This window comes from Agelaius phoeniceus, chromosome 14, assembly GCF_051311805.1.
Source record: "Agelaius phoeniceus isolate bAgePho1 chromosome 14, bAgePho1.hap1, whole genome shotgun sequence".
Taxonomy (NCBI): domain Eukaryota; kingdom Metazoa; phylum Chordata; class Aves; order Passeriformes; family Icteridae; genus Agelaius; species Agelaius phoeniceus.
In genome coordinates, this window is record NC_135278.1 from 10,893,773 (window position 1) to 10,920,241 (window position 26,469).

The 26,469-nt window shown below is 39.8% G+C and overlaps 1 protein-coding gene across 5 annotated transcripts in view; it reads left to right on the top strand.

Annotated features, from left to right (window-relative positions):
- The window catches only part of TENM1 (teneurin transmembrane protein 1), a 776,824-nt gene that overhangs the window by 661,595 nt on the left and 88,760 nt on the right, over positions 1–26,469 (top strand). For 4 of the 5 annotated variants that reach the window (XM_077186191.1, XM_077186192.1, XM_077186190.1 and 1 more), the window contains 3 exons: positions 15,607–15,792; positions 16,833–16,856; positions 19,100–19,246. In XM_077186191.1, coding sequence (XP_077042306.1) covers positions 15,607–15,792; positions 16,833–16,856; positions 19,100–19,246 — 357 coding nt within the window. The remainder of the gene's footprint in view (positions 1–15,606; positions 15,793–16,832; positions 16,857–19,099; positions 19,247–26,469) is intronic. The other variant, XM_077186193.1, reaches the window with a different exon arrangement.

The following is a 26,469-nucleotide window of genomic DNA, read 5'->3' on the forward strand; positions in this document are numbered from 1 at the left end:
CATGAGAAGTCATTTTCACTTGTTAGCTCAGATTTCAATTTACCTCCCCCAGAGATGATGCGGTTTTTGTTTAAGCTTTGCCTTGCTCCTTATGAGCATCTTTGTAAAGGCTCTTCCTATCAGCTAACTACAAACACACAGGTAATATGCCTCTGAGTCTTCTGCTTTCTTTAGGCAGCATCAACTGAACTTCACCCTGGAAGGATTCTGGCAGATTTTTAGCTACACCAATCAAAACAACATTGTTGTGTCTTTTTGACAGCCATATGTGATCAGGAGAAGAAATTTTAAAAGTACCTTCTGTCTGTCTTTGGTTTATTATACGGACAAGATCAAGGTGTTCTATGTGGATATATACTGACATGTATTTACCATGAGGGAGATGGATTAGTCTGTTGTGCCAATTTGCCAACTGGCCTTAATGCTGAAGGTCAAAAACAAGCTGTGGCTTTCACTGCTTCAAAATTATATCAGTGTCAGAAATTTGTAGAGAAACCATGCAGAGTTATTCCAGCAGAGTTCTGTGCTGTACCTGGGACACAGTTTATAATTCCAGTTGCAAGGATCCCAAGCCTGCAGTCATTATTCAAGTAATATGGTTGATTCTTCCATTCCTACTGGCCCTGGGCAGATGCTGCTTGCTGCCTTTACCTGTGGTGTGGTCCATGCTGAAATACACAGAGATCCAGCATCTTCTTCTACAGGAACTTTATTTTTTGTTGTTGTTTTACTTGCTGTACCTTCAACAGTCATCTGTCCTGCTTTCTGCAGGACTGTGCAAGGATTAAGGGGAGTTAGGTGCATTTTGCCTGAAGAGAGGCACAGGCATCAGGCTCAAGCCAAGCTGATCTCAGGCAGTGATCCACAGACATCTCTGAGAAGAGCTGTCTTTCACCATTTTGATTCTCAGAGTGTTTCCAAGGCAAAAAGAAACAGCACCAGCTCTGTTACAGCTCTACATTATCCAAGATGTTCCCAACAGTAACATCAACTATAGAGCAAACATGTCATCTTCAAACATTGAAATGGCTTTAGCTCATGCTAAAAAAAAGATTAATTAGCCTGTGAAAAAACAAATGTTTCTCTGATATAAAGCACTGAAAATTAAAAATCCATTATAATGCTCACAACACAGATGAACACCTTCTCTTTTGGAATTAATTCGTTGCTATCTTGTTTGTCACTTTGCCCATTTAATTTTAGGGTTTTTCCCTAGTTTGGTCATCCTTTGGCAAGTCACACCAAAGTGCTTGAGGACGTTCAGCCATTACCAATTTAGCCATCTGACAGTAGATGTGCCCAAGAGAAATGCACAAGAGGCTGAGTTCCATTTCTCATTTAGTCTTCCCCTGCCTCTACGAGATGTGGAGAACAGAAATTTCATACTTTGTTCCAAGTCAGACTGATTATATAATATGTTTTGTGAAAGTCACCTGTACTGAAAAAGGTCATCCTTGGAGTATTTCAGAGTCTCAGCATTTTTATACCATGCTGAACCCTGTTATGATAGTTTGTGAAAATCCATTAGAGACCTTCAGCATACATTTCAGCTGACCTGGGCAGTAGGGGTGTGATCTACTGATAAATGACACAGTCAGTAGGATGGAAGACTGATATTGCACTATTTTAATATCACCAGGACTTCAGTATAGTCATCTTTCTACTTACTGTCTATGGATCTTTGTTGCTTTGTTTATAGGCTGTCACCCAAAATGCCTTGATGTTAATGAGTCATCTCCCCTTGAGGTGTCTAGGCAGTGCTTTTCAGAAAGAGAAAATCAAACTCGTGGTGCTGACTGCTCCTGTCAGGTAGAAGGCAAGCTCTGGCTAATTGAAGGTGCAGCATCAACTGAACAAAAAAGCTCATCTTCTGTTCTCAGATTGACACCTTTAACATGGAGCCTTGAGATTAAGGGAGAGAAATCAAGAGAAAATGGATGACAGAGTTGTTCAGGGGGGCACAGCCTTGCATAAATTAGTGTAACTGCAGTGATACCAGCGGTGCAGTCTCAGTGTGTTTTAGGTGAGAATCCAGCCCTGAGTCACTAATTAATTGCAGCACTGTGCCTAAAATATTATAGACTGAGAAATCTGTGACAGAGCTGATGCCTCTGACATCCTGTCCTGCATTCATTTCTTTAGACTCTATTCAGACAAAGTAGGCCAGTTTCTGTCCCCTTACTCCAGGACATTTGTCATAATTCTGCTGAATCCATTTATATCACTGAAGCAACCTAATTATGATTGGGAAAAGAATACTGGCAGTTCTTAGTCACAAAAACATTCATCCTAAAATGATTATATGGAGATGGTATATATTTAGCATATCTATTTTTGGTTAAGCTCTCCTAGCAAGATTGGTGGTAATTTTACAAAGGGTAAAAATGAATCAGCAGCCTCTTCCTTCGATATCTTGTGAAGCAAAAAACGTCTTTAAAACTGAAGTGCTTTGAAAAATGCAAAATGCTGTAATTGTTGTAAATTGATATGTGCAGAGTGGAGTAATTTAAAAATCATTAGAAGTCTGCATTTTTTACAGTAAAGTACTTCAAAAAGAAATTAAGGCATAATACAGTATATTAATGTAGTTCAAGAAATCTCAAATAGGTTTCAAAATTAAACATCAAAAACTGCAGCTTGAAAAAATAATTAGGTGAACCCATTTCATCGTAATCAGAAACTCTTCAGGTTTAGGGAATTGCAGTGTATGGGTGTCAGTCGTTCTCATTTACCAAGGACAAGGATGTTCACTACAAAGAGCTTGCAGTAGTGAAAATAGCCTTGAAATTTCCTCAGTACATTATGAAATGTCGTGCATTTTCTGTAGACTGCTCAGTTGCACATTGGTGCTGCCACTCTGCTCCCTATTTTAGACAAATCTCAAGAACTTTTTAATTATACTGGAAACGTCCTTCGCTGTTTTGTTCTTAAGAAATGATGGACTTGCTTAATTTCATCTAACTGTCCTCTTTCTGTAATTTGTGAGGAGCTTTGCCTGGTACTGCTCTGCTAATTAAAAGGATGATTGAAGTTCCCCTGCTGTACATTGTCTGACATTGTAGAAAGACTCTTCCCTACTACTGTATATTTCATTGAGGAGAAAAAACAATGTGTGACTAGTTTGATTTGTATCTCCTGTAGAGTTACAAGAGTTTGCAAAAACATATCTGGTGAGCAAGGTTTCTATTAAAAACATACTAGTTAAAGATTGGAACACTTAATACGTGTTGCTGCAAAATTTAAAACATGAGAAATTTAAGACAGTGAAGAAGCACTCTAATAAAAATTAATTATCCTTCATGTTTAAATCAGTCCGCAGGGAACCAAAAATACTTGATGTAGTAATTTATTGATTTAAGAAATAGGATAAGTCAAGGGTATGAGATATACAATGAGGAAACATGGGGTGTTTTTCAACTGATTGCTGCTTATTTTGCAGATATGCCAAAATTAATGGCCTTTTCCTTTCCTTTTTCTTCCTGAAAATTAAGTTTCTTAATCTATTGCTGTCTGCACCTCATTCAGCAATTTATGGAAATACTCCTCATTCCAATGTAAATGCAATTTAGTTAAGTCAGCTTTTGTAAATCCTAGTCTAATTCACAGCCAGCTATTACTTTTTCAACAGGGTGGAATCCACAGACCCAGTTTTGGATGCTTCTGTCTCAGAAACTCCTGGCTTACCCAGGAGGGAGGGACCCAAATTGCTCTGGTGATGGCAAAATGGCTCTGTTTATCCTCCACTCTGGAGGCTGACAGAGCCTTTCCTCTCTGTCTGCACGGCATTGTGCCTCTACAGGGGAGGGATGCTCCTTAGGATCCTTGGGCAGCACTGGTGCAAGGTCCTACAGATTGCAAAGGTAGAGCTCTTAACATAAAGCTGCTGTCATTATCTAGTAGCAAAACCTGGTAAGTGGGATTTCAGTAGCAACTCAGGTGCTGAAGTGGTTCAAGGACCTTTGAATTAAGTAGGGTAAGCAAGGGGTTTAAGGGTGTATATTTATAGTTAAATGCCTGCATTCCTCTTTCACATCTCAGCCTTCTCACCTGCACAGAACTCAATGTACTGAACAGGGTTAAGAACCATGCTGAAACAACTGACAGGGTATAGGATGGAAAGGTCGTTCATGAACAGTCTGTATTCAAGAAAATGTCAAGATGGATATTCTGACTTTGGAAGGCTTGTAGTCTACAATAACCCTTTGTAAAAGAGGACTCTGAGGTAGAGGAGCTGTGGGAGAATTCTGCTGGTGGATGCTGCAGTGGAGGTGGAAAAGTAGCCCAGATGAACAGAACAGGAATGACATAGGAAATCTTACATTTTTAATTTGCTAAGCTGAATCCAAAGATGAAACTCTCACAAATTATCCATACCACCATGGTTTAAAGGAGGGCTCTTGTGTTAGAGTGACCTTCTGTTTCCTCACAAATGAGAATTGTAAGAGCAAGGGTACAAAAGAGCAATAGAACTAGAGGTTTTGTCCTTCAGTGAATTTCAGAGCAACTATTGTGTAAAATGTGCTGCATCAGTCCCTAAAAGGCAGATATTTATAATATCTTTTGTTGTCATGGTAAGTGTTGTACAAAAATAGCTATCATTTCAAAATATTTATGCAGCAGAGTCTGTGAATTTTAACTTCCTCTGAAAATAGGCAATTGTTATTGGTAGAAGTCAAACCCATGAGAACTTCCCTACATAATGCATTTCTAAGGGTTTTGGTTGTGTGTATTGTTGCAAGGGTAATATCTGTAGACATATAAGGGTCTCCCAGTCACTGCCCTCCTTAAGGACATTTGCTTAAATATGTTTAAAGAAAATTAAATTTATAATAATTATCTAAGAATATTTTAATGGCAACGGGGCAAAAACTCCTTGTGTATTGTAGCTACAGTGTACATTCAGGTATGTCATTCTTCAGTCCAGGAAGCCTTGGCTATTTTATAAAGACATTGTTAAAATAGTGTCTATCACCTTGGGGTCCAAAATCATTTTCTGATGGAGTGCAGAGAGCTGATTGTTCACATGACACATGATTGTTCAGTTCCTGCTCTGGTCCCCCATATGCTGAATTAAAAAATGCCCTGAAAAAGGGTGGCCAGCCTGGTGGTGCCTCTGCCAGCTCTGAGGAGCTGGTACCAGGCTCCACAGAAAAAATGCAAGTCATGAGCTGCACCTTTGGTTTGGCAGCAGTCGGGCAGAGAGCAGCTGCCAGATGCATGCTGCTATTTCTGTTTGTGCTGCTGACACAGAGGAAGTTATGGTTTATTTACTGGGAGCTGCTTTGTGTCTGCACTCACCTGCCCAGGCTCAGCTGTGAGCCCAGGGACATTTGCTCCCTGCCTGTGGAGGGACACAGTGTTTGTAGGCAGATGCTGAGCGCTGTGGAACTTGTGCTGATTGAGGCTGTGTTCCTTGGGTTTGTGCAAGAGCTTGTTATGCCTCACTGCTGAGTTTGTCCAAGGAATTGTTTATTTGTGCTAAAATGGGAGGAAGCAAGGCCAGCTTCTTCATCTGCTTTTGCCTGTGAACTTGAGATGTTACTTAGAAGCTGGTAATGACTTTTGATTTCTCACAATAGTTTTTCTTGTCATACAGACTGATTGTTGGGAACACACAGAGCCTTATTTTAGTTGATTCGCTCTTTCATTGAATCACAGAATGACTTGGGTTTAAAGGCACCCTCCAACTTCCCTGCTGTGAGCAGGGACATCTTCCACTAGATCAGGTTGCTCAGAGCCTCATCCAACCTGGCACAGAACACTTCCAGGGATGAGGCACCCACACTTCTCTGGACAACCTGTGTCTGTGACTCACCATCCCCAGAGTTAAAAATTTGTTCCTACCTAATCTAAACCTTCTCTCTTTCAGTTTAAAGCCATTTCCCTGTGTCCTATCACTACATGCCTTTGTCCACTGTTCCTCTCCCTCCTCCTTGCTCCCTTCGGGTATTGGGAGGCCACAGTCAGGTCACCCTGAAGCTTCTCTTTTCCAGGCTTAACATGATTTCCATCTGTCCATGTAGACTGGCTCTTCAGTGTAAAAAATAAGATAAAAATCACATCCTTTTAAAAGCATTCAGTCCCAGTGCATAGATGTGTGTTCTGCAGATCATTATCCCCTTTCCTTCTGAGTGCCAGCTCTGTGTCTGATTTGGGCAGCAATGGCATCTCTGTCACTTTTGGGCTGCAATTGCTTTTACACAGCTGAATCTGAATAGCTGTTCCTCTTATACATTGAGAAGTATTGCCAATTTCAGCATATTTAGCTCTTTCAAATAGGATAAGTAAAATATATCTTCATTACTAAAGTCAGCAAGTACATCCAACATGCAGAGCACAGACCAGCACAATTTTTGGGAGTGGACCCATATCCAAAGGTCATCCTGTAAGCCAGTGAATTAAAGATGGTGCCTATTTGTCACAAATAATGCTTAAATAAACATTACATCTTTACTGGATATCACTAATCAAACTTAGTAATTGAATAATTGTGGAAAGCTTTGAGCAGAGCCTGAATCAGTGTTAGCAATCATTGTTCTGTGTACCACAGAAGATTTATTGCTTATATAGACATATCCTGATCCCCTCAGACAATCTGGTGAACTTTTGCTGAAAATAGGTGTCTCAAAACCTTTATTTTCTTTTGATGCTGTATTAGTTCAGGCTGTACCTGTGAGACAGCTACAGTGTATGAACCTACTGAGCCATCTCTTTGCCTATTTCCCTTTTCCCCACAAAGCCATGGTTGTTCTCCATGTTCCTCGTGGTTATCACAGGCCTCATGCCTTCCCTGATTCTTGTGGTCTATCACTTGCTCAACACATTTCCCATTTTTCCTGCACAACTGGCTTTTCAGTCCGAGGAGCTGTGAATTGCATTTCCCCTTGTGAGTGAGCACAAAGGCATTGCTTTCATCTCGCTCATCACAGCTCATGACAGATTGTTCTGGACTGCTTTCATACCAGTCTCCTGATCAAACAAAATATCCAACAAGGTAGATGTTGCACAGCACTTCCTCTTGTGGTTCTTGGGGTGTTGCAGAGAATTTCAGAGCTTGTTAATCAGAGTGTAAGTCTCCAGTGATGAGTGACATCTCACTGCTGTGCTACAAGTACAACTTGAAATGAAACAGTGAAGACAAATTATAAAACAGGACCAAATTTGACAAGGAAACTCCACATTTACTTGGGTAACAATATTTTAAAAATGTCTTGGTCAGATTTCTTTGTGCTTCTCCTTGCCCTTGTGTCAGTCTAATCTTCCTTGCTATTAAGTTACACTTCTGCTCATTTATTTTAAACATTGCCCACACTGGTCTCGTCCAACCTGCCAACCTGTATCATATCTAAAAAAGAGACAAGTTCTGCAGCTGAAGTCTCTTGTGTGGCAAGCCCAGCATAGTTGTGTTCTCTTTTACCCCAGTGCTGTGGCTGGGTAAACAGAGATGTTCCCAGTGCCAAATGAGGAATCCTTTTCAGTGGTATCAATTTTCAGTGCTCTGGCTGCCTGAAATGAAATATCTGTTAGTATGTTTACCATTACCAGTCCAGCTTCTTCAGGCTGTATTGATTAAATTTTTGTACTGTAAAAATACCATTTTGAACCCCAGCAAAATCGATATAGAGTGAGGTTTTATATATATATAAATTGGATTTGGATCAGGAAGAAAATCTTCATCAGATGAAAAATAAAGCTGGGTGAAAAAAGTTTGATAAAAGATCTCAGAAGAGGAAAAAGTTGCTCTGTCATTTCCCCAGCCTCTGTTGTATTTGCCCTCTAGACCTTTCTGTCTGTCCACTGATTACTTTTCTACACAAATAAATTTTCAAGCAAATTGAGGCTTCCTGTTTCAAAAAGATACTTGTAAATAGATGTAGCATTATCAGAAACTACCTAAAAGGGCTTTTTAAATGCAATGCATTCATATATTTTGTGATACACGGTAGTGCTAATGGTAACCTTCCTACTGGAGGCTAGAAGAGTTATTTATAGAGTACCTAATGCATCAAGAATAAGTTCAATGAGATGATGGAAGGATTATTTCCAGAGAGCAATTAAAACCACCACTTTATGGGTAGTGAAACATTGTGAGTAACAAACAGTGAGGATATGGCATTTCAGTTCCAGTGGGTTTATTTTATATGCTGTGGCCTGTGGTAAGAAGATAAGAAAGGTAGTTAGGTAACTGCAAGGCAAGACACCAGGCAGGTTTTCTACATAGAACTTAGAGTAGGAAGGTTTAAAATGAAGTAATGTTTGGGGAATTAAGAAGTTTTGGGGAAGTTTTACCTTTGGTAGATATAGTTGATGGTTGTGGTTGTGCAATAATTGTGTTTGACTTAGCCCAAATAAGTCAGGGCTGTGTGAAGTTTAGATCTGCCCCCCCCCATTTATTTTCTGAATTACTGGCTATTCAATAGTTCTTTTCTGCTACTCTTGTCTCTCTGAGGAAGACCCGGCCTCCTGAAATGCCTCTTTGCCTCCTGGTAGAACAGCTCCTGAAATAATACTGAGCAAAACGTAAAGAGTGCCTGGGCCAGTCCTTTACTCAGATTTCAGCTGTGCTGGTTTGTTTTTTTTTTAAATGCTAGTGAGACCACACAAAAGCTTATTTTCTGGAATCACTAATTCATTTCATAACAAAACCCAATGATCTATTGAAGAGAAAATAGAAACAGGTTATCAGTCATGTAATCATGCAGGAAAGAGGGTACTTAATATGAATTTAAGTATTGGAAGACATCAAGAAGACACAAGAAAGAAATGGTATTTGAGGGGGCTAAGGCATGTTTGTGTAATTCATGGAAAACTGTAAATAGTTGGAATATGTTATGAACCTCTCTAACATCGTTCAGAGCCAGAAATGAGGGCAGATGCAATTTAGAGTTGGACTTGCTTTCTCCTTAAGTTTTTTCCCAAATAATTCTTCTTTCGCTTAACGTAGTTTTATATGCATGCTACAGTCTTGCTTCGTGACAGTGTCAGAAAGGATAAATATCAATAGCTGAATAAATTTAAGCATTCTAGTCTGATAACAGACTGTAATAGAAAAGTATTTCAGACAAATGTTTCAGGTCAGGTGAGATGAATCTCACTCTTTGAGTCTTTTGTTGGGATGGGCCACCATGTCCCACTTTGGGCAAGGGCAGAATCTTTGGAAATGACTGTGAAAATTATTTTGGAAAGATATATGATAATAAATTCAATGCAATCGTTTTCCAGAAAGAGTTGCTTTGAATTTATTCGCACAACGGTAGCACATTGTTGTGGTATTGTGAGGTGACCTTTAATATATTTCAGTGTCAGATATTAGCATGCAATGCATGAAGAGTGTTGCAGCAAGAGAAACTCAGATTGTGAGAATATTTTTTTGTGAAGATGGTCTGATAGTGGTATGAATTACCTGTCATAGTACAGTCCTGCTCTCTGTTGCTGGGAGCTTTCAGGGATGCCAGGTATGATTTAATTTGAAATGATAATAGATAATCCTCTGAAGTCTTTTGCAGCTGTATTCTTTATAAATTTATGTTAAAATAGATCAGTCATTTGGGGATAATCTATCGTATTGATTTATTTCTTATGGTACTAAATTTCACATTAAGTTCTGTGGCAAGTTCCCATCACATGTTCCTCAGTGGTGTGGAGGATAGGGAAGAGATGGGCAATGCACCATTGCTGCCTCTCCACACAGGAACCTGATTTCAGTTTTCCAAAGGCAATATGTTCACAAAACCTGGCAGGTGACAGAGGAGGACTTCAGCATTAATGTTTTGAAGACATTTGCAAATCCCTTTGATTTCCATCTCAAGCTTGAAGAGCCAGTCTCACCGGACACTGGCATAACCCATGTAGTACTGCTGTGTTGCCCCTAAAAAAGCTGTCCCTTGCTTGATCATAGGTCACAGAATGGTTTGGGTTAGAAGGGATCTTAAAGATGATCCAATTCCAACTCCCCTGCCATGGGCAAAGGCATCTTCCACAAGACCAGCATGCTCCAAGCCCCATCCAGCCTGGCCTTGAACACTTCCAGGGATGGTTTATTGGCATAGCTGTGGCTTACTAAGAATGTTCAAAATTACACACCTAACTAAGGTTCTGTGACACTGCTGGGAAAGCCAAGATCAGATGCAGTTAACATCCAGATTACCAAAGAAATTCATGTGAATTGGGAAAATAAGATAAGCTGCACCATAAAAATAACATCTCTCTAATACAGATATGTACAACTTGATGTCTGCATGAAAGCTCTACTGGGCACTCCTAGGTAACCTTCTTTAAGGGGAACAAATTTCCATTAGGTTTTAAAGAAAAAAAAAACTCAAATGCTTTTGAAACTCCTAAAACTTTATATTTTTGAACTTTCTTGTGGTGTAAAAAATTATATTAATATAGTCAGTTGCTGAAAATAAAAGCTAGAACAGTGTTGTCTCCAGGACACAGCAGGAAGGTAATTTAAAAAGCTCAGGAACATTGTTGAAATTATCATGCAAACTTATTAAATGTAATGTATATTTAAATTGAAAAAACTTCTTTATTAGGGCTAGATAGGTGATTTTTTTTGCTGCCTCTAGCAGTTAGGCTTATTGGGTGAAAGTCAGGGTAGATTAATTTCTAATCTTTATGGAAAACCACTTATTAAAAAATGGATAGCAAAATTATGAATATAATACTGAAAGTTTAGACTGTCTGTAGAACAAGACTCACCACTGAACAAAAGTATAATGAGTATTTCATAGTATTTGGCCACTTTTGTTTACATATAGTTTTGTATTCTTAGCATGATTTTCTAGGAGTTATTTCTGACACATGTTGAATTAACATTAAAATCTTCCCTATCATTACAAATTATAAAATATTTAGCTTTAATTTCCCTTTTCATAACACATAAGTAGGAACTTATTATAAAACACATTTGAAAGAACTTATTGTTGACTTAGGTAATTAAAATGAAGAGTGTGGAGTGAATTTTTAATGCTTTTTAGATTAGCTCAGGAATGATCAACTATTTGTCTCCTCCTCAAGAATATGTACAAATAATGGTTCACAGCTCACATTTGCCTTTTTCCAAGAAATTAATGAGCATTCAGAATTAAGGGCATGTCAGTAAAAATTCTAGACTGAATTGAACATTTTTTAAGTCTCTTCTTCATTAATTGGTGTGAGTCTAAGGACTTGGAATTTCAGATTTGATGCAAACTGTATTTGATGAAAGTCTGAGGGAAGCTGCTGGGGTCAGCTGAGGCCATCCCCAGTGCTGTGCCAGCAGGATGCTCACAGTGACTCTGCATGCCTGGGCTTTTTTCAAAACCAAAATTGACTTTCCAGGCCTACATTTAGAGAACCTTATTGAATTTCAAAGTGTACAGGTACAAAAACTGCCACGGGGCCATGAATTACTGTGAATTTGGGTGACTCGGTGTCCTGGGAACCCTGAAAATTCACATGTGCTGAGGCGTGGGGTCTCAGCCACAGACCAGCCTGAAGCCCAGCTTGCTGCACAAGGTCTGCCCAGAGCTGAGGCAGGCAGGTGTAGGTCCCACTAAACTGTGACACACAGGAGTGGCAGTGAAGAGATGGGTTTGTGTAACCTAAACACCAGCATGGTCAAGGAGCTAAGGTATTGTGAGCATGGCACTGTACATGGCAGGAATGAATGGCAATTAATGGAGCAGCACAAGTAAAGGCTTGTGATGTAATATCCCTGAATCAACTAATCCAAACTGTTCCTCTTGTCACCTGCCTCCCTTGTTACCTTACAGAAGTCATCTCTCTGCTCTTGTCCTTTGCAGTCAGATGATGGCACAGCTTGTGGCTCCTCAGCAGGACAGTCTCTGTCCAGGCTGGGATTTGCATCTCCTCCCTCATCCTGCCTCTATGGCTGCTTTGATCTCTCCTTGGGCTGATTTAGCTGAGCTAGCTGGCAGGTATTAACCCAGGAAAATAAACTGAATAATTATCTGACAGTTCCATGATCTGAATCATCTCACCAGTGTTCCCATGCTAAGCACTAGGCAGGGATCACAGAGCCACGAGATGGATGGAGAGGAGGAGGAGGAGGAGGAGTAGCTATTTCAGTCAAAGACATTTTTGGCTGTCTCAGCTGCTTGCACTGACCCACAGCTCAGAGCCCTTCCCCACTGTGCTGGCTCTGCTGCATTTTGTGGGGCTTCTGTGTCCTCTAGGACCAACTGCTTTGGAAGGAAGAAGATGCTCCCATGAGCTGAACAGCTGTATGACTTGCTGTCCACCTTCACCTCTGTGTGAATTTTTGCCACATCAGCTTTATTTGAAGCTATTTACCTAGTTAAAGTTACTGTATAATTTCCCATTGCAGTTGGTCCCTGAGCACTCACTGGAGTATCTCATTTTGTCCAGTCTCTGGCAGAAGCCCTCAATACAAACACAAATGCTAATGTGGCTCCCTGCTACACAAAGGTTTCTGGGCTTGTTTATCTGCAGGAGGAGTTAAGAAATAGTTTTGCATTTAAAAGCAGGACAACCTGAACTGATAATCCTTTTTTTGATCTTAGTTGTTTGAATTAGCTGTGGATTAAAGCTGCATGTTCTACCACAGCATTAATAAGATGACATTAGGCTTGATTTCCCTTGCTTTGCATGAGAAGTCTGTGGAGAATCTTGGATTTGCTTGGCAGAAGAATACATTATCATGGTAAACAGCACTTCTGAAGGCTTATGAAATCACCAAAAAGAATGTAAGTCTCAAGGTTGCCTCAGTGATGACAAAGTGTGAATTGGCTGAACTGCAGGTCAGCTAGGGTAGCTGAGGAAAGTGTCTGGTCCAAACTAAGATGCCTCATATCATTGCATCTGGTGCTTACAAAATTTGGTTTGGTTTTCATTAAAGAACATTCAGACTCAATATTTTGGGGAAAAATTAATTTTTAGCAGGAAATGCAATAACTAGGTAAGTTAATTTCAAGTATGATCTTGTGTTGGAAAACAGAACAAAAAGTAGCCTTATGAGTGAATACTGTATATACTGACCTAGGATATTTTTTATAAGATAGTAATCTAGTATCTCCACTTCATTAAAGATTAGGTTATGTTTAAACATTTTATTCCATGTGTAGGGAAAACAGTGGAAAACTTTTTAACAGTTTAAGGTCCGTTAAATTTTTTGGTTTTAAAAGGGAGATGTGTGCAAGATCTATCCCTGTCCCTGTGGTAGGAGTGTGCCTACATTGCCTTCAGCTCCATGCTGTTATTTCTTTTGTTTGTTTGGAAGATGAGTTTGTCATGATCAGATTCTGTGGGGTAGTGCAGCCATGCATGCCGTGTGTGGGAATGTGTTCAAGCTTTTCCACAGCTGGTGCTTGGGTCTGGTTACAGACAGAGAAGTGGCAGGAGCTGTTAGCACTGCTGAGAGGGTCAGAAACTCTCTGTATTGCTTGATTTCCCCACTTCAGCCATTGCCACTTCTGTATTCCAATGCCTACAGTCTTCCCTGAAGTTTTGGAATCAGTTGAACTAAGCCAGTCCCAAAGCTGCAACAGTCTGTGTAGTAGAATGTCAATCCAGAGGGTCAAGATGGCCATCAGTTCCACTTAGCTCAGTATATTGTAAACTACACAATATTTATTAATATTCTCTTAACAATCTTTTCCAGTTGAAGTAAAATATCATAAGCAATAATTATAGTGAACTAGAGGGAGATATGGGGAGATCAAACACATCCCTCTAGCAGCCTAAATTCTTAAAGTATTTGCTAGATTTAATTTTACGAGTAGACCAATGTCCAAGCTGGAACAATAGGTTCAAATAAAACCAGTGATCCTCTGCCAGTCTGCTTGGGAGTGATGCTTTTGTGAACTGGTGGGATCAATTCACTTTCTAAACATAGGAGCAAGTATTTGGACATCTTCAGTACCAATGGAGTAAGAAATCAAGTCCTCCTATGGTCCTCCAAGCAATCTCCCAGGTTTCCAAGAACAAACAAGTAACAAAACAAAACAGCCAAGACAAATTATGCAGCAAGGGGGAAGAAATCCTTTCCAGTACCTGCAGGCAGGCAGTCCAAGGCATGAAGCAGTAGATGAATATGTGATCAGCAGGCAGCAATCAAGACTTTCTAAGGTATAATGCCCCAGACTCAGCACAGTTTTTCATTTGAATATAATAGAGCAGTCTCTTTTCTTGTCTTACATATTGTCTTTCAGGAATATCATAGAATCATATCCTCATTCCTAAGGACAATACTTTAAAGTTGCTTTTACTGAATTTTGTGTGATGTTCTTTACTGTGCCTTCTGTTTCTGAATTTGAGTTGGACAATGCTCTTGCAGTTTGTCACTCACTCATCCTTTTGACTGTGCACTGTGCTGTCACCCTGGCTATTACCAAAAATAAGGGCTAAGCTCTCACTCAAGACAGAGCCCAGCATGTCTTTGATGTCACTGTGCTGTTCCAGTTCTGTGCTGCTTTTTCCTTTGTATTAAAATGATTGGAAGATAAGATTTCAATTTAAACTTTAAAAACTTTTCTTGGTATGTAAGTGACAGCATTTGTCACTACAAATGGTTTTAAGGATGCTTATATACAATAGTTCCAAGATCTAAATGATCATTGTTTAAAATCTGTCAAGAGAAAAATCCTGCCACAACTAAATATGTAGAATTGACATTTGAAATGGGAGTAGACATGAGCTTGGCTTATACTTTAAGTGCTATCAGCTGCTTTCTGAGAGGAAGAAGGAGGAGACATTTCTGTAGCAGGTTAATTACAGGATAACAAGCAAATTCTGTATCTTTACAATAATTATTCTAAATAAATTCAAACTACGTGGAACCTTTCTATAATGAAACCATTCTTTTCACAGAACAACTTTAGTATACATAGAAGCAGAATTGCAATTAGCCTATGGTGATGTGTTGAAACAATTCAGGACTTTCATACCACTTCACAATCAGGGCTGTTCTACAGTGCCCAGGTAGAGAAATCTTCCAAGGGCAATGAAGGAGGTATTACTTGAAACAGCTTTCCTGGTTTCTTAGCAGTTGACTCATGAAGGTCAGGAAGGAAAAAAAGTCTGAATCCTCGAAAGCCATTTTAGAACTGGGGGGATCTGAATGGCCTGTAGGTCATGTCATGTTGCATGCTGCTGTCAGAGTGAGGTGCTTGCCTCATCTCTTACTCCCTTTCTGGTGGCTCTCTGTCCTACAAGTGAAGGGCATTTTGTCATCACTGCAGACATTTGAATATCTATAAGATTGGTTTGCTTATATGTATTTTATGTGCTACTTTATCCTTTAATTCAGTTCACAATATTTGAGTTTGTAAGAGATTTTAGAACTGAGTCTCAGAAGAATTAGTCAAAAGATACAGACTCTTTCATGTCATTGTTTGTCTGCTTCAGACCTATTACTCTACTCTGCAAAGCCAACATTTGCAGTCCACACCCCAAATAAATAAAGTAACTGCTAAAGAAGGAGGCAGCCAGATTGCATAAGGTCAGTACTGAGTGATAAAATCCCATGTTTGGTCCAGCTGATGAGTGACATTCATACAGAAGTGAATTAGTCTTGATGCAAAGTCTGTTTGCAGTATGGAAGTGCTGTTCCACGTGCTGTACTTCTGTTTTTCTGTGCAGAGCTGTGTACCCTGGACTGTGGCAGCCACGGTGTCTGCTCCCGAGGGATTTGCCAGTGTGAGGAGGGCTGGGTGGGACCCACCTGCGAAGAGCGGACCTGCCACTCCCACTGCGCCGAGCACGGGCAGTGCAAGGATGGCAAGTGTGAGTGCAGCCCAGGATGGGAAGGGGACCACTGCACCATAGGTAAGGGGCTTTTGTACCTCAAGAAATGAAATACATAAAACCTTAATCCAGTCCTATACAGATAACCATCATTCTGATTGAAATCTGTTTGGAAAAACTGAGACTCAGAATCCAGGCAGGTGTAAAAAAGGTGCCTCTGCACTCTGTTTGTCCCACAGAATAGCAGCGTGGCACAGCTTTCTGTGTAGAGGAAATAACAGATTAATTAAAAAAAAAAACAGAAAGGAAAGATAGCTCAGTCCTAACATATCTTTGGGATGTGTTCAAACATGAATGTTATAGTCAGGAAGGAAAAAAATGTTTAAAAAGTAGAAGGTGTGAGGAAACAAAGCTATTATTTACATTACATAATTCTTGCATTAAATCTCTTGCCTTTCTGTCTGAGGATTTACATATTTTACTTACTGCTAATGGTATTTTTCCTAGAGCTGACTGCTAACAATACTCCTAATAAGGTAAAGCTTTTGGATCTTTTTAGAAGTCATTAGTCTACTATTAAAGTGTAATCGTTTTATTTTTAATGAAATTCAACAGTTTTTTGAAAAGTCTAAGAGAGTTTCTTCCTAAAATGTCCCAAAGTGAAATTATTATCTAATTGTCAGAGATGAGCAGCATAAGATCTCACATTTGTTTCTTGAAAAAAAATCTAAAATGTGTTATCTTTATCTGGAGCATTTTAAGATAATTCAGTTCCCTGGCTCTAGAATTTACTAAGTCAAGAATTAGGTTTGTGATGGAGGAACAGCCTAATTTTCTGAAGATTGTTTAGAGCAAATCCAGAGAAGGACCAAAATACTTGAAGGGATAAAAAGACCTGCTGTTCACATTGTAGGCAGTGCCAGGTGTGGTCCCTGCACGCTTGTCATCAAATGGAGAACGATCACAAACACAATGCTCTGGTCACAGCAGCAGGAATAGCTCTACCTGCAGGAAGAGGGAGACATTGTATATCAACCCCCAGGTGTCAAGCCATAAGCAAATGTATTTTCATTTGGTACAGAAGTTTGATCCATCTCAGTTTTGTTCTTTTCTTTTTTAAGCTCACTACTTAGATGCTGTTCAAGGTAAGTTTTTCATATCAGCATTCCAAAAAAAGTAATGAAAATATACAAAAGTATTGGGAATGGAGTGTTTTCTGTTACTCATTTTGTTTGAGCTTCTGTACTGCTAGGTTCCCAGAATAGATGACACATTTGTTTATGGAAATATATACAGATATATATGCACACACAGAGATTTACAGCAGAAAGTGCAGTTTTTAATAAGTAATGTGCTCAACTCATTTGCAAAGTTGTACCAATGTAAGCATGTTTTACAGGGCCATCTGATGTTCTGTTAGGCAAATCCATTTTTTGGTCTTGTTTACCATCCAAAGTAATGCCAGAGCTGAGGACTTGTATTGATACTGTCTCCCATGAGAAGTAATAAAAGTATTCTTTTGTCATTTATGCTTGAAGTAAGTTTCTTTTGCTAGAGCAATGCTCTTGTTTTCTAAAGCTGTCTGTGCCAGATGTGATCTAGTTCTCTTCAAATCATACGATCCAAGAGTTAAGTTTGATGTTGCTTTGTGTCTGGTGCTGCTCATTTGATTCCCGTGCATTGCTGCAGGTCCTGCTCGTTCATGTCAGTGTGAGAACCTTCCCAGTGTGACAGCACTCCCTGTGCCTGCCCCACACCAGTGGTGCACAGCCCCTCCCAAAAATGCTGCTCACTGAAACACCAAAATAACCATGAGTTCAGAAAGATCTCAGTGCTTATTTTCTGTTTCTTGTTTTATTTCTTTGGAATTAGATAATAATAAAAGCACCTAAGCATTCATTTTGTTGCATTTATAGACTTAGGGGGTAACCATACACAGTAGCAAAATATAATAATGTACAAGAAATTAATTAATTCAGCAGGACAGTGATTGAAAGTGGAAAAACGTCCACATTACCCAAAAGAGCTCTCACATCCTGCCCTTTCCCCCAGCTCCCTGAAAGAGGCTTTTACTGTATCTTTGGTGGTTGCCAAGTTCATGTTGTTTTGGAGTAGCATCTTCCATAACTCAGTGTGAGAAAATGGTGCCACCCATCTCCAGTTTTTCTGAGTAAGAGAGTCAGACTCTCTGATTCCTCTGTTTGCAGATGTGATTGATAAACTGTGCCAAGGGTGAGAAGGAGGGAGATCATGTGTCTCATGTAAAGTTACCAGGAAATGTGCTGCATGTGGGGCTGTGAATCACAGCCTGACACACCAGACTCTCCAACTGGCTCCTCCAAACTCCATTGGAGGATCTTGGGGCTGTCAGGCACTGATTCTTCTCTCCTTCTCAAAAAACCCCTCTCTCTGATAGCACCTATGTGTTGATGATCAGTATCAGGTGCACAGGGGCTTTCAGACCCTGTATGTCCATGCTGGCAAAAAGAAAGGAGCCAGCTTAGAAGTGATGCCACTCACTCTGTCAGTCTTACTGCCAAGCTTTATCCATTGTCCTTTGGCTCCATGTGTGACATGGTGAGGATCTGAGAAATGTCTGAGCTGGCACTGCACCATGCAAGCAGATGGACATGAGTGTACACATCCAAGAGACCATTCCTCTCTCACTCTTACAGGCAAGAAATCTAAATGTGAATGTCCAAATTACTATTGATTCAGAGCTTGCAAGTCTATAATTGAGTGGATGCTACAGCCCTTGGTCCAGTTTTGATCTAGAATCAGCACCACCAAGGGGCATGTGTTGGTCCTATTGGAATCAGCTCTAAAGGAAGAGAGTGGAACAGGAAGGCAGTGCTCCCTCAATTGCCTTCTGTGGGAAGAGTGTGTTGTAGTATAAATCAAATTGGCTTTTTCTCAGTCAGATGAGTATTTATGAACAGAATAAAAAGGTCACTTCCACTCCCTGCAATGTGTAGGATTAGGTCCACAGATGCCAGTTTGTCATTTAGACAATATATTCCGTGTGCATCTTTGATATAAATCTTGACTATGTGTGTGATATTGTTAGTGAACTATAGTTTATTTTTCAATAGAGAAAGAGATGGACATGACTTCAGAACTTTATATCATGACTTTACTCCTGTAAACAAGATATTAAACACTAAAAATCCTTATTCCTCACTGAAAAACTACTTTTGGCCAAGCAAAGGGAAGGACAAAGTTGGGGATTTTTCCATATTTGGCCAGAAATGTAAGTGGCTCTCAAGCTGTGAACATTTGAAGGCAGCAAGTATAGTGCTAGAAGTAGGAATGTTAATGAATAATTGCAACTGCAAAATAAGAGAAAATATCCCTTCATGAAAGCTTTTTTTCATACTTTCTCTTTTAGATGGTTGCCCAGGTCTCTGTTATGGAAATGGGAGGTGCACTCTTGATCAGAATGGGTGGCATTGTGTTTGTCAAGTGGGCTGGAGTGGCTCGGGATGTAACGTTGTCATGGAAATGGTGTGTGCAGATAACCTGGACAATGATGGAGGTATGATACATAATTCATGTGTCTCTGTTTATCTGTCACATTCTTGACTGCCATTTAAATCCATAGTTTTGGTGTATGCTTTCCTTTTTATCACAAAATGTCATTGTTTGTCTGTTTGCTCAAGACAGTTGTTCCACTGACTTCATCTGAAGTAACACAGCGAGGAAACAGACCCTTGAGCTGGATGCTACTGAAGGCAGAAAATATCTGTGGCCATATTTACCATCCCACTACTTGCTTTTCTTCTCATAAAAAGCAAAGCAAAACAAAAGTGTAATAAGTAATTTCCTGTATCTCCTTTCCACTCTTCCTCATAATTCTGTCAGTCTTTCAGAAAAAACAGCCAAGAGAAACCCAAATGAAAGAAACCTCTGTGCCTGTCAAAATGCATCCAGTTAGACTTCTATTATTATTAATTTAATATATATGCCGGAATAAAGTGCACATTTGCAGTTGCTTTTAACATTAGTCTCTCTTAATATTTCTACTGAGACACAGCCCAGTTCTTGCAATTATCTGGACCTACTTTTGAAAGACTGTTGAGGAGACTAGTGTAGAAAGTGCACAGAAGAGATTCTGGAAAGTACTGTAAACAGAGCCCTGTACTGAAATAATCATTTGCTTCTTTCTATCAGTTGAATAAGGGCATTTGGCACTAAGTGCTCCCCTCAGTCCTCTGTGATCTTGATTTCACTCTAATGTTGCATAAGTTTTAGGTTTGCTGGGGAAAACATAGTTCTTTCATACATTGGTCTCTGCTTCCTTTCCAATAGTTTGCTCTAATACAAGAGTTGGAGTTTTGTTGTTTTTTTTTTTTTTTTAAGAAAAAACATCCAGCTCTATTTCAAACTTGCCAGTGGGAGAGAAGGCACAATATTCCTGACTGGTTTCTCTCAGAGTTAATTATTTTTCCTGTCTATCTTAGGAATAGTCATTTACTGAACGGTCAAGGACTATTGCTTTTCTCTCCTTCACCTGCTACCATCCTTTACTGTGTGCTTGTCCCATCCTCAGAGCTGTGCAGCAGAGGGTGGATTCAAGGCCAGGTTTTGTCAGGCTTTCAGAAACTTGCAACAGTGCAAAAGATGTCCCTCCCCATGGCAGGGGCTTGGAACAGGGTGATCTTTAAGGTCCCTTCCAACCCATACAGTTCTATGATTATATGATCAGCCCCAAACATGGTTAATTTCTTTTTTCTTAGATTGTACAGTGAGTTGTATTAAAATACATATTATCTTATTGTGTCACACCTAAAGACCATATCAGTATCCTGGATGAGATCTTACACTTGACTGTAGGAGCAAAGCTTGCTATGATGATTGTCTGTTTTCTTCTAGGTCATTGATAAATCAAGCTTGATGTAGGTCCAAGAGCTGAGGTCACTGTGGGACCTCAATAGAAACATTCTGACTCAGTGATGATTCCTCATTTACAGATATATTTTGAGACCTTCTGATTTTGTATCCTGTGGCCTCTAAGACCCTGCTGTCCTTTGGCAAAGGACATTCCTCATTTCTGAACCCTATTCAAAATTGCCTTATTCCTCTCATATCCTTCCTTTTCCACTTTATTTCCAAGAGGTCCAAGAGCCCTGTCTCTGCCCACTGTCTGTGCTCTCCTGCACTGGAGTGTGTCCCTGTCACACAAGGTCCCACAGCTGGTGTCCCTGCCCCCTGTGCTCTCCCATCTGTCGCTGCTCTCCCCCGCTGCTGGAGCCTCTGACTCACTGCGCTCTTAGATCTGCCCACTGAAACCCTGGTTAGCCTCAATGTATGGAAAGCATTTTCTGATACTCTCTGTGAACTGGCTCTGTATAAACTGCCCTGTACTGTGATTTTGGGTGCTTTATATTCCGCAATAACACTGAGTTATTGGAAGAGTTGGCACTTTTAACTCTAAATCTCCTTGAATTTGTCAGTTTAAGGCAGACACTTCACATCATTTCACTGCAGGTTTTAAAAGCAATTTTCTTTTCCCTTTTAATGGGAACATAACATGGACTAGGACAGCTCTGTTGACATTAAAATTAGAGATAAGTGCAGAGAGAAATATTTAATTAATCTGACTACTACAGATGGGCTAAATGTAATTAAATTTTCTTCACAATTTTCTATAAGAAAAGAAAATTATATCTACATATTATAACCACTTCTCTTTATATATATATATGAAGTTTGTAGGACCTAATTTGCCATAAGTATAAATTAGAAAAATTCCCCCAAAATCATTGGAGTTATACCAGTGTTAGAATAAATTAGAAGCTGTGTGTTTCAGGGTTTGTATACCAACACAGCAGGAAAATCAGGAAGTGGGAAGGAGGTGTGACATTACCTCCTAAGTCCTGTTTGCTGGGAGGTTGGGCCTTAGACTATGAGAATATTATGGTGGCATAGCAAGTTTTCATCCACCAAGCTAAACACCTGGAGTAGGTTCATCAGGATGGAAGTTAATAGTATTTTCCCCTGCAGCTCAGGTGAGTTAAACACAGCTGACAGGTGGTGGCTTCCTAAGGCCTTAGGATGTGACATAGTCAGTGACACATAGCCCAAGCGATAATTAAGTGCCCTTTTATAGGCCAAATCATGGAATTCTCACCTAGCAAAGGTCTTAATCATTCCATTTGTGTTAAAATCAAACATTTATATCTCAGTCCTATTGTACTTCAAGTACGTGAGGAGGAGGTCACCACCAAGGAACAAAGCTGCAGTCAAGTTCAGCAATTATAATTTCAAACAAAATCTAATTTTAGGACTTAGACAAAGGGATAATTTTGTGTAGTTTTACGTTATTTTTTCAGTTAATTTGTCACATGGTACTTTTGGAGATGGAAAACCTGAGATTTTTATAATTCAAAACTACATTCAGTGACACAGTAAAAAAAAAAAAAAAAACAGGTTAGTCCCAACCATAAGGATTCAGTAATGTCATTTAATTGGCATGAGGAAGAGTTAATGTTGTTGTTTACCCTGTATTAAGAGCACAAAGGCTTTGGGAGGGGGAAAGACTTGAATTAATTTTTTAAGGACTGATATAATCATATAAAGAAAAGCCATTTGCATATTCACAGTCATCCTGGTCCTGCAGCCACTGAAGCACCAGGACCCCCTTGGTGCAGTTACTGCTGGTGATAAGATAAAACACATGTGGAGCTATTCTCAGGGGCAGGGAAAGTGTAATTTCTTTTAGAGCCCCATTAGGATTTGCTGCACTTGTTCCCTGGCTGTACCAGAGCTGCCTTTCCCATTCCAGCTCATAAGTCTCTGTTAGCTTTTTCCTGCTTGCAGGCTTAAGGGCATGTTTACCTGTTCAAATATCACTACAAATATCAGTGGAAAGGTCTTAGCATTATAACAGATGCACGATGGCATGGTTTGCACTTGCTCTCATGGAGTGCTTCTGCAGTCTGTTAGCAGTGTGATGTCCATTAAAAAATGCCAAGGAGTCAAGCAAGTGTCCTTTGCAGTGGGGCCTTTCCCTCACTGTGGCTTCCCTCAGCATAATTCCCCATTCCTTATCCTCCTCCTTTCCTGTCACAACTGAGTTGATTTCAGTTTATAAGATGAGCCATTCAGCTCATCTAAGCAAGTCATTTCCTCATGTCCTGCCACTAATTTAGATTCATTGGAAGCTCCAGTAGCTCCAGAAGATCTCTAGAAAGCTCTGCTGAGCTCTTTGCAGGCAAGGTGCCTGTGTCTTGGGGCAGGAGGCAGAGCACACTGCTGAGGTGTGGGGACGCACAGGGCACTCTTGGGTCACACCCCACTCAGTTGTAGCCAAGCTACAATTTGCCTGGTTTTTGAACATACCTTCACCCAGCTGCTGCACAAACAGGTCTTTGTCTCAAGCTGAAAGTTGCAGCCTGTCACTCCCATTAGTTTCTTTGATACAGATCTCCCTTTTAAATTTGCCTGCATCTCCTTTTATCATTTGTCTTTCATGAATCAATCTTGCCAGTTTGTTTTTAAGGAAAATGCTGTTTACTACAAGCTTTGAATTCTTTTCCAAATATGCCTTCAGTCACTTCAGACACTTATTGTAGCATTCTCCAAGCTTTTCCCAGCACAAGGAAATATATGACTCAGCATAGCCTTGGGTTGATAACCAGTGCTGCTAAAATATTGATGTATTTCTGACCCGTCCATTGGCGTTTTAATAACCCATCCATCACAGAGATATTGAGTCCATATATAAGTAATATGCTATTATTACCCAATATAAATAATACTGATGGGAATGGTTTTCATTGTTGCTGAGCAGCAAGGACTCTCTAGGGATACTTAGAGTTTCTGAAAACCTTGATATATTCATATTGTCCCGAGTGTGGAAGGCCAAACACTGCTGGTACTCACTGGGTAAAACGCTCACAGCCTTTCCATAGGTACACTGATGGGTTTCCTTATATAAACACCAGCATTCCCAGTTAACAGCCTCACTGTCTGCTGCCTGCTATGTATTATGGATAAAATTTGGGCACTTTGAATTAATGCATATGAATAAGCATTAGAGACTCTTGACAGTTGCTGCTGCTGCTTCGTCTCTTCTGAAGTTACTCTTTGATTCCGTTTGCTTAGATTCCTGGCAACACTAATTAGACTGAACTGAGCCTGTGGTGAATAAAGTCAGCACAGGCAATATTTAAGGAGACACTTAAATCCCATTTTTTACTTTCTGTGAAAATGTTCTGAACACAGATCTCAGAGCTCCATCTCTGGCTTGCACTCACTGGGATCAGTATGGATGGAGCAGGAGTGCACTGATACACTCACACCCCTCTGGGTAGTTCTGCAGCAGTGAAAATGAAACTCATTGGTACTTACAGAATTATAGAATATCCTGAGTTGGACAGAACCCACAAGAATCATCCAAGTGTGGCTCTTGACCCTGCACAGGACAGCCCCAAAAATTACACCATGTATCTGAGAGTAATTCAAACACTTGTTGAACTCTGTCAGGTTTTGTGCTGTGACAGCTTTCCAGGAGAGCCTGTTCCAGTGTCCTACCACCCTCTGAGTGAAGAACCTTTTCCTAACATCCAACCTAAACCTCCTCTGACACAGCTTCATGGTGTCCCCCCAAGTCCTGTCACTGGTCACTAGAGAGGAGGGATGAGTGCCTGTCCTTTGCAGGTGTTGCACTGTGGAGACCACAGTGAGGTCTTCCTCAGTCTCCTCCAGGAACAAGCCAGGTGACCTCTGATGTTCCTCTTAGGGCTTCCCCTAGAGGGCTTTCACCATCTTCATAGCTCTGCTTTGGACATTTTCTGGTGGCTTTATGTCATGGTGCCCAAAACTAAGCACAACATATCTAATTTAGAGATTAGATTTTTGTGCCACTGAGCAAGTGCATCATTAGGATGTGTTTGTGAGCATGTCTGCATTCATGTTTGTGCACCATATAAGCATCTACACCACTTCTTGTAGTATTCTGGGTTTGACATTACCATAAAACTTCAAATCTATTTGTTTACATTAACCAGGTAGTTAATTTCAGTACATCTTCTGCATGTGTGAAAAAATATTGAAAGGGTGAGAGCTCTGCTCATTTAATGAACTTTTAAGCAGAAGAAGAGCAATTGTAAGTTTTATTGCTAACTAGCTATGTTTTCCTCACCAGAATTTAATGATAGTGGATGGTTTATTAAAATAACTAACATCAGCAACATGGGAGGTAGAGTCTGATTGAATTTTTCATTTTCATAGCCAGTTAATGAAGTGTCTGAGTGGTTTAATAGAAAAGAAGCTGCTGTGCAGGTTGTTGTCTGCTTCACTGGTGAGGTAGGGAAGCCACCACTGTTGGTGTGAACCATTTTGTTCTTTGTCCCCTTACCAGTGTTCCCATGCAGTGCCTCTCTCCTGTCCTTGGGTGCTCCTGAAATTGTATCTAGACAATTTGTACCAATTGTGGACACAGATCCATTTTCAGGGATGGGATGAGAGTTATTGTGATATTGCCATATTTGTGCTCATGAATTGCAAGTACTACAAGGGTGCATGAGAAGAATAGAGATGCTGGGATTTTAAAAGTAGGTGACAGGTGTTTGTATCAGGCACAGAATATATGACTTGTTCAATGTTCTTGCAATTAACTTAGAGCTGACAAAATGCCGTTTTTGTTTCCAACTGTTATTTTATTTTAAAGATAACTTAACACAAGTATTCTGCAGCACATGGAAAGCTCAAATGCAAAACATGTGAAATGCACTCTCTGTGCAGCATTTTTCCAGACATAGATAGTAGAGAGATATATATTGCTGGAAAGTAGCCAGTGGAGGGGTAGGTCCATAGCCACAGGTCCATTGCCAATTTTTCTGGCTGCTGAAGGTGATCATGCCTGTAGAAGAGAGATTGCTGCCCAATGTGTACATCAGAAAATGTGCTGCACCAAGGACAACATGAGCCTTCTATGACTGCAGCAGAAGCATGGCTGAGGAAGTAATTTCACAGCACTTGTGACATCCCTTCCATCATATAGAAGAAGGAATATATATATAAATGTATAAGCAAGAAAATGTATTTTGTTTGATGGAAAACTTTGTGTGATTCCATTGACACACAGTCCTGACCCAATAAATATTAATATCATTCCTTATAGAAGGCTTCCTGAAAAAATCTGTTCCCCAGCAAAGGAATGAGAAAATCTTGTCCTAGTTCTGAGATCTATTGCAATACAGATAGGAATGCTGTGACTGAAAACAGAGGAACTTGTTTTGGCATGCTCTGCCTTCTCTTTGAGGTTGTTTAAATTATTGAAGAGTACTATGAAGTGCTTTCTATCTTGAAGTTGATCTTTGTAAATTCTGTTTTAGCAGTAATATTAAACATATTTTAATCTTCTAATTCACTTTCAAAACAAAAATCCCAGTTCATCATTATCCTTGCATACAAAAGAAAGTACCTGGAGGATGGGAAGCCCTAATTTCAGATTCATCAAAATGGAAATTACTTTATATAATAAGTCTGTAGTGTACAGTGAATGTGCCTGTCTTTCATGTAAAATAAATTTTAAAATGCTATTAACAAACCAAAACCATTTACACATCTGTAATACATTTTAGTCTGCACCTATGCTGTGATGCTCTTTGGAGTAATTGACAGTAAAAACTTCAGTGTACAAGGATCTCCTGCTGTATGAATTACAGTGTTTGCTGTTTGTAGTAGTTTGTTCATACTCCTGGCTGTTGTCTTCTGAGATTTAAAAGAAACCCTGCTGATTTTCTAACACAG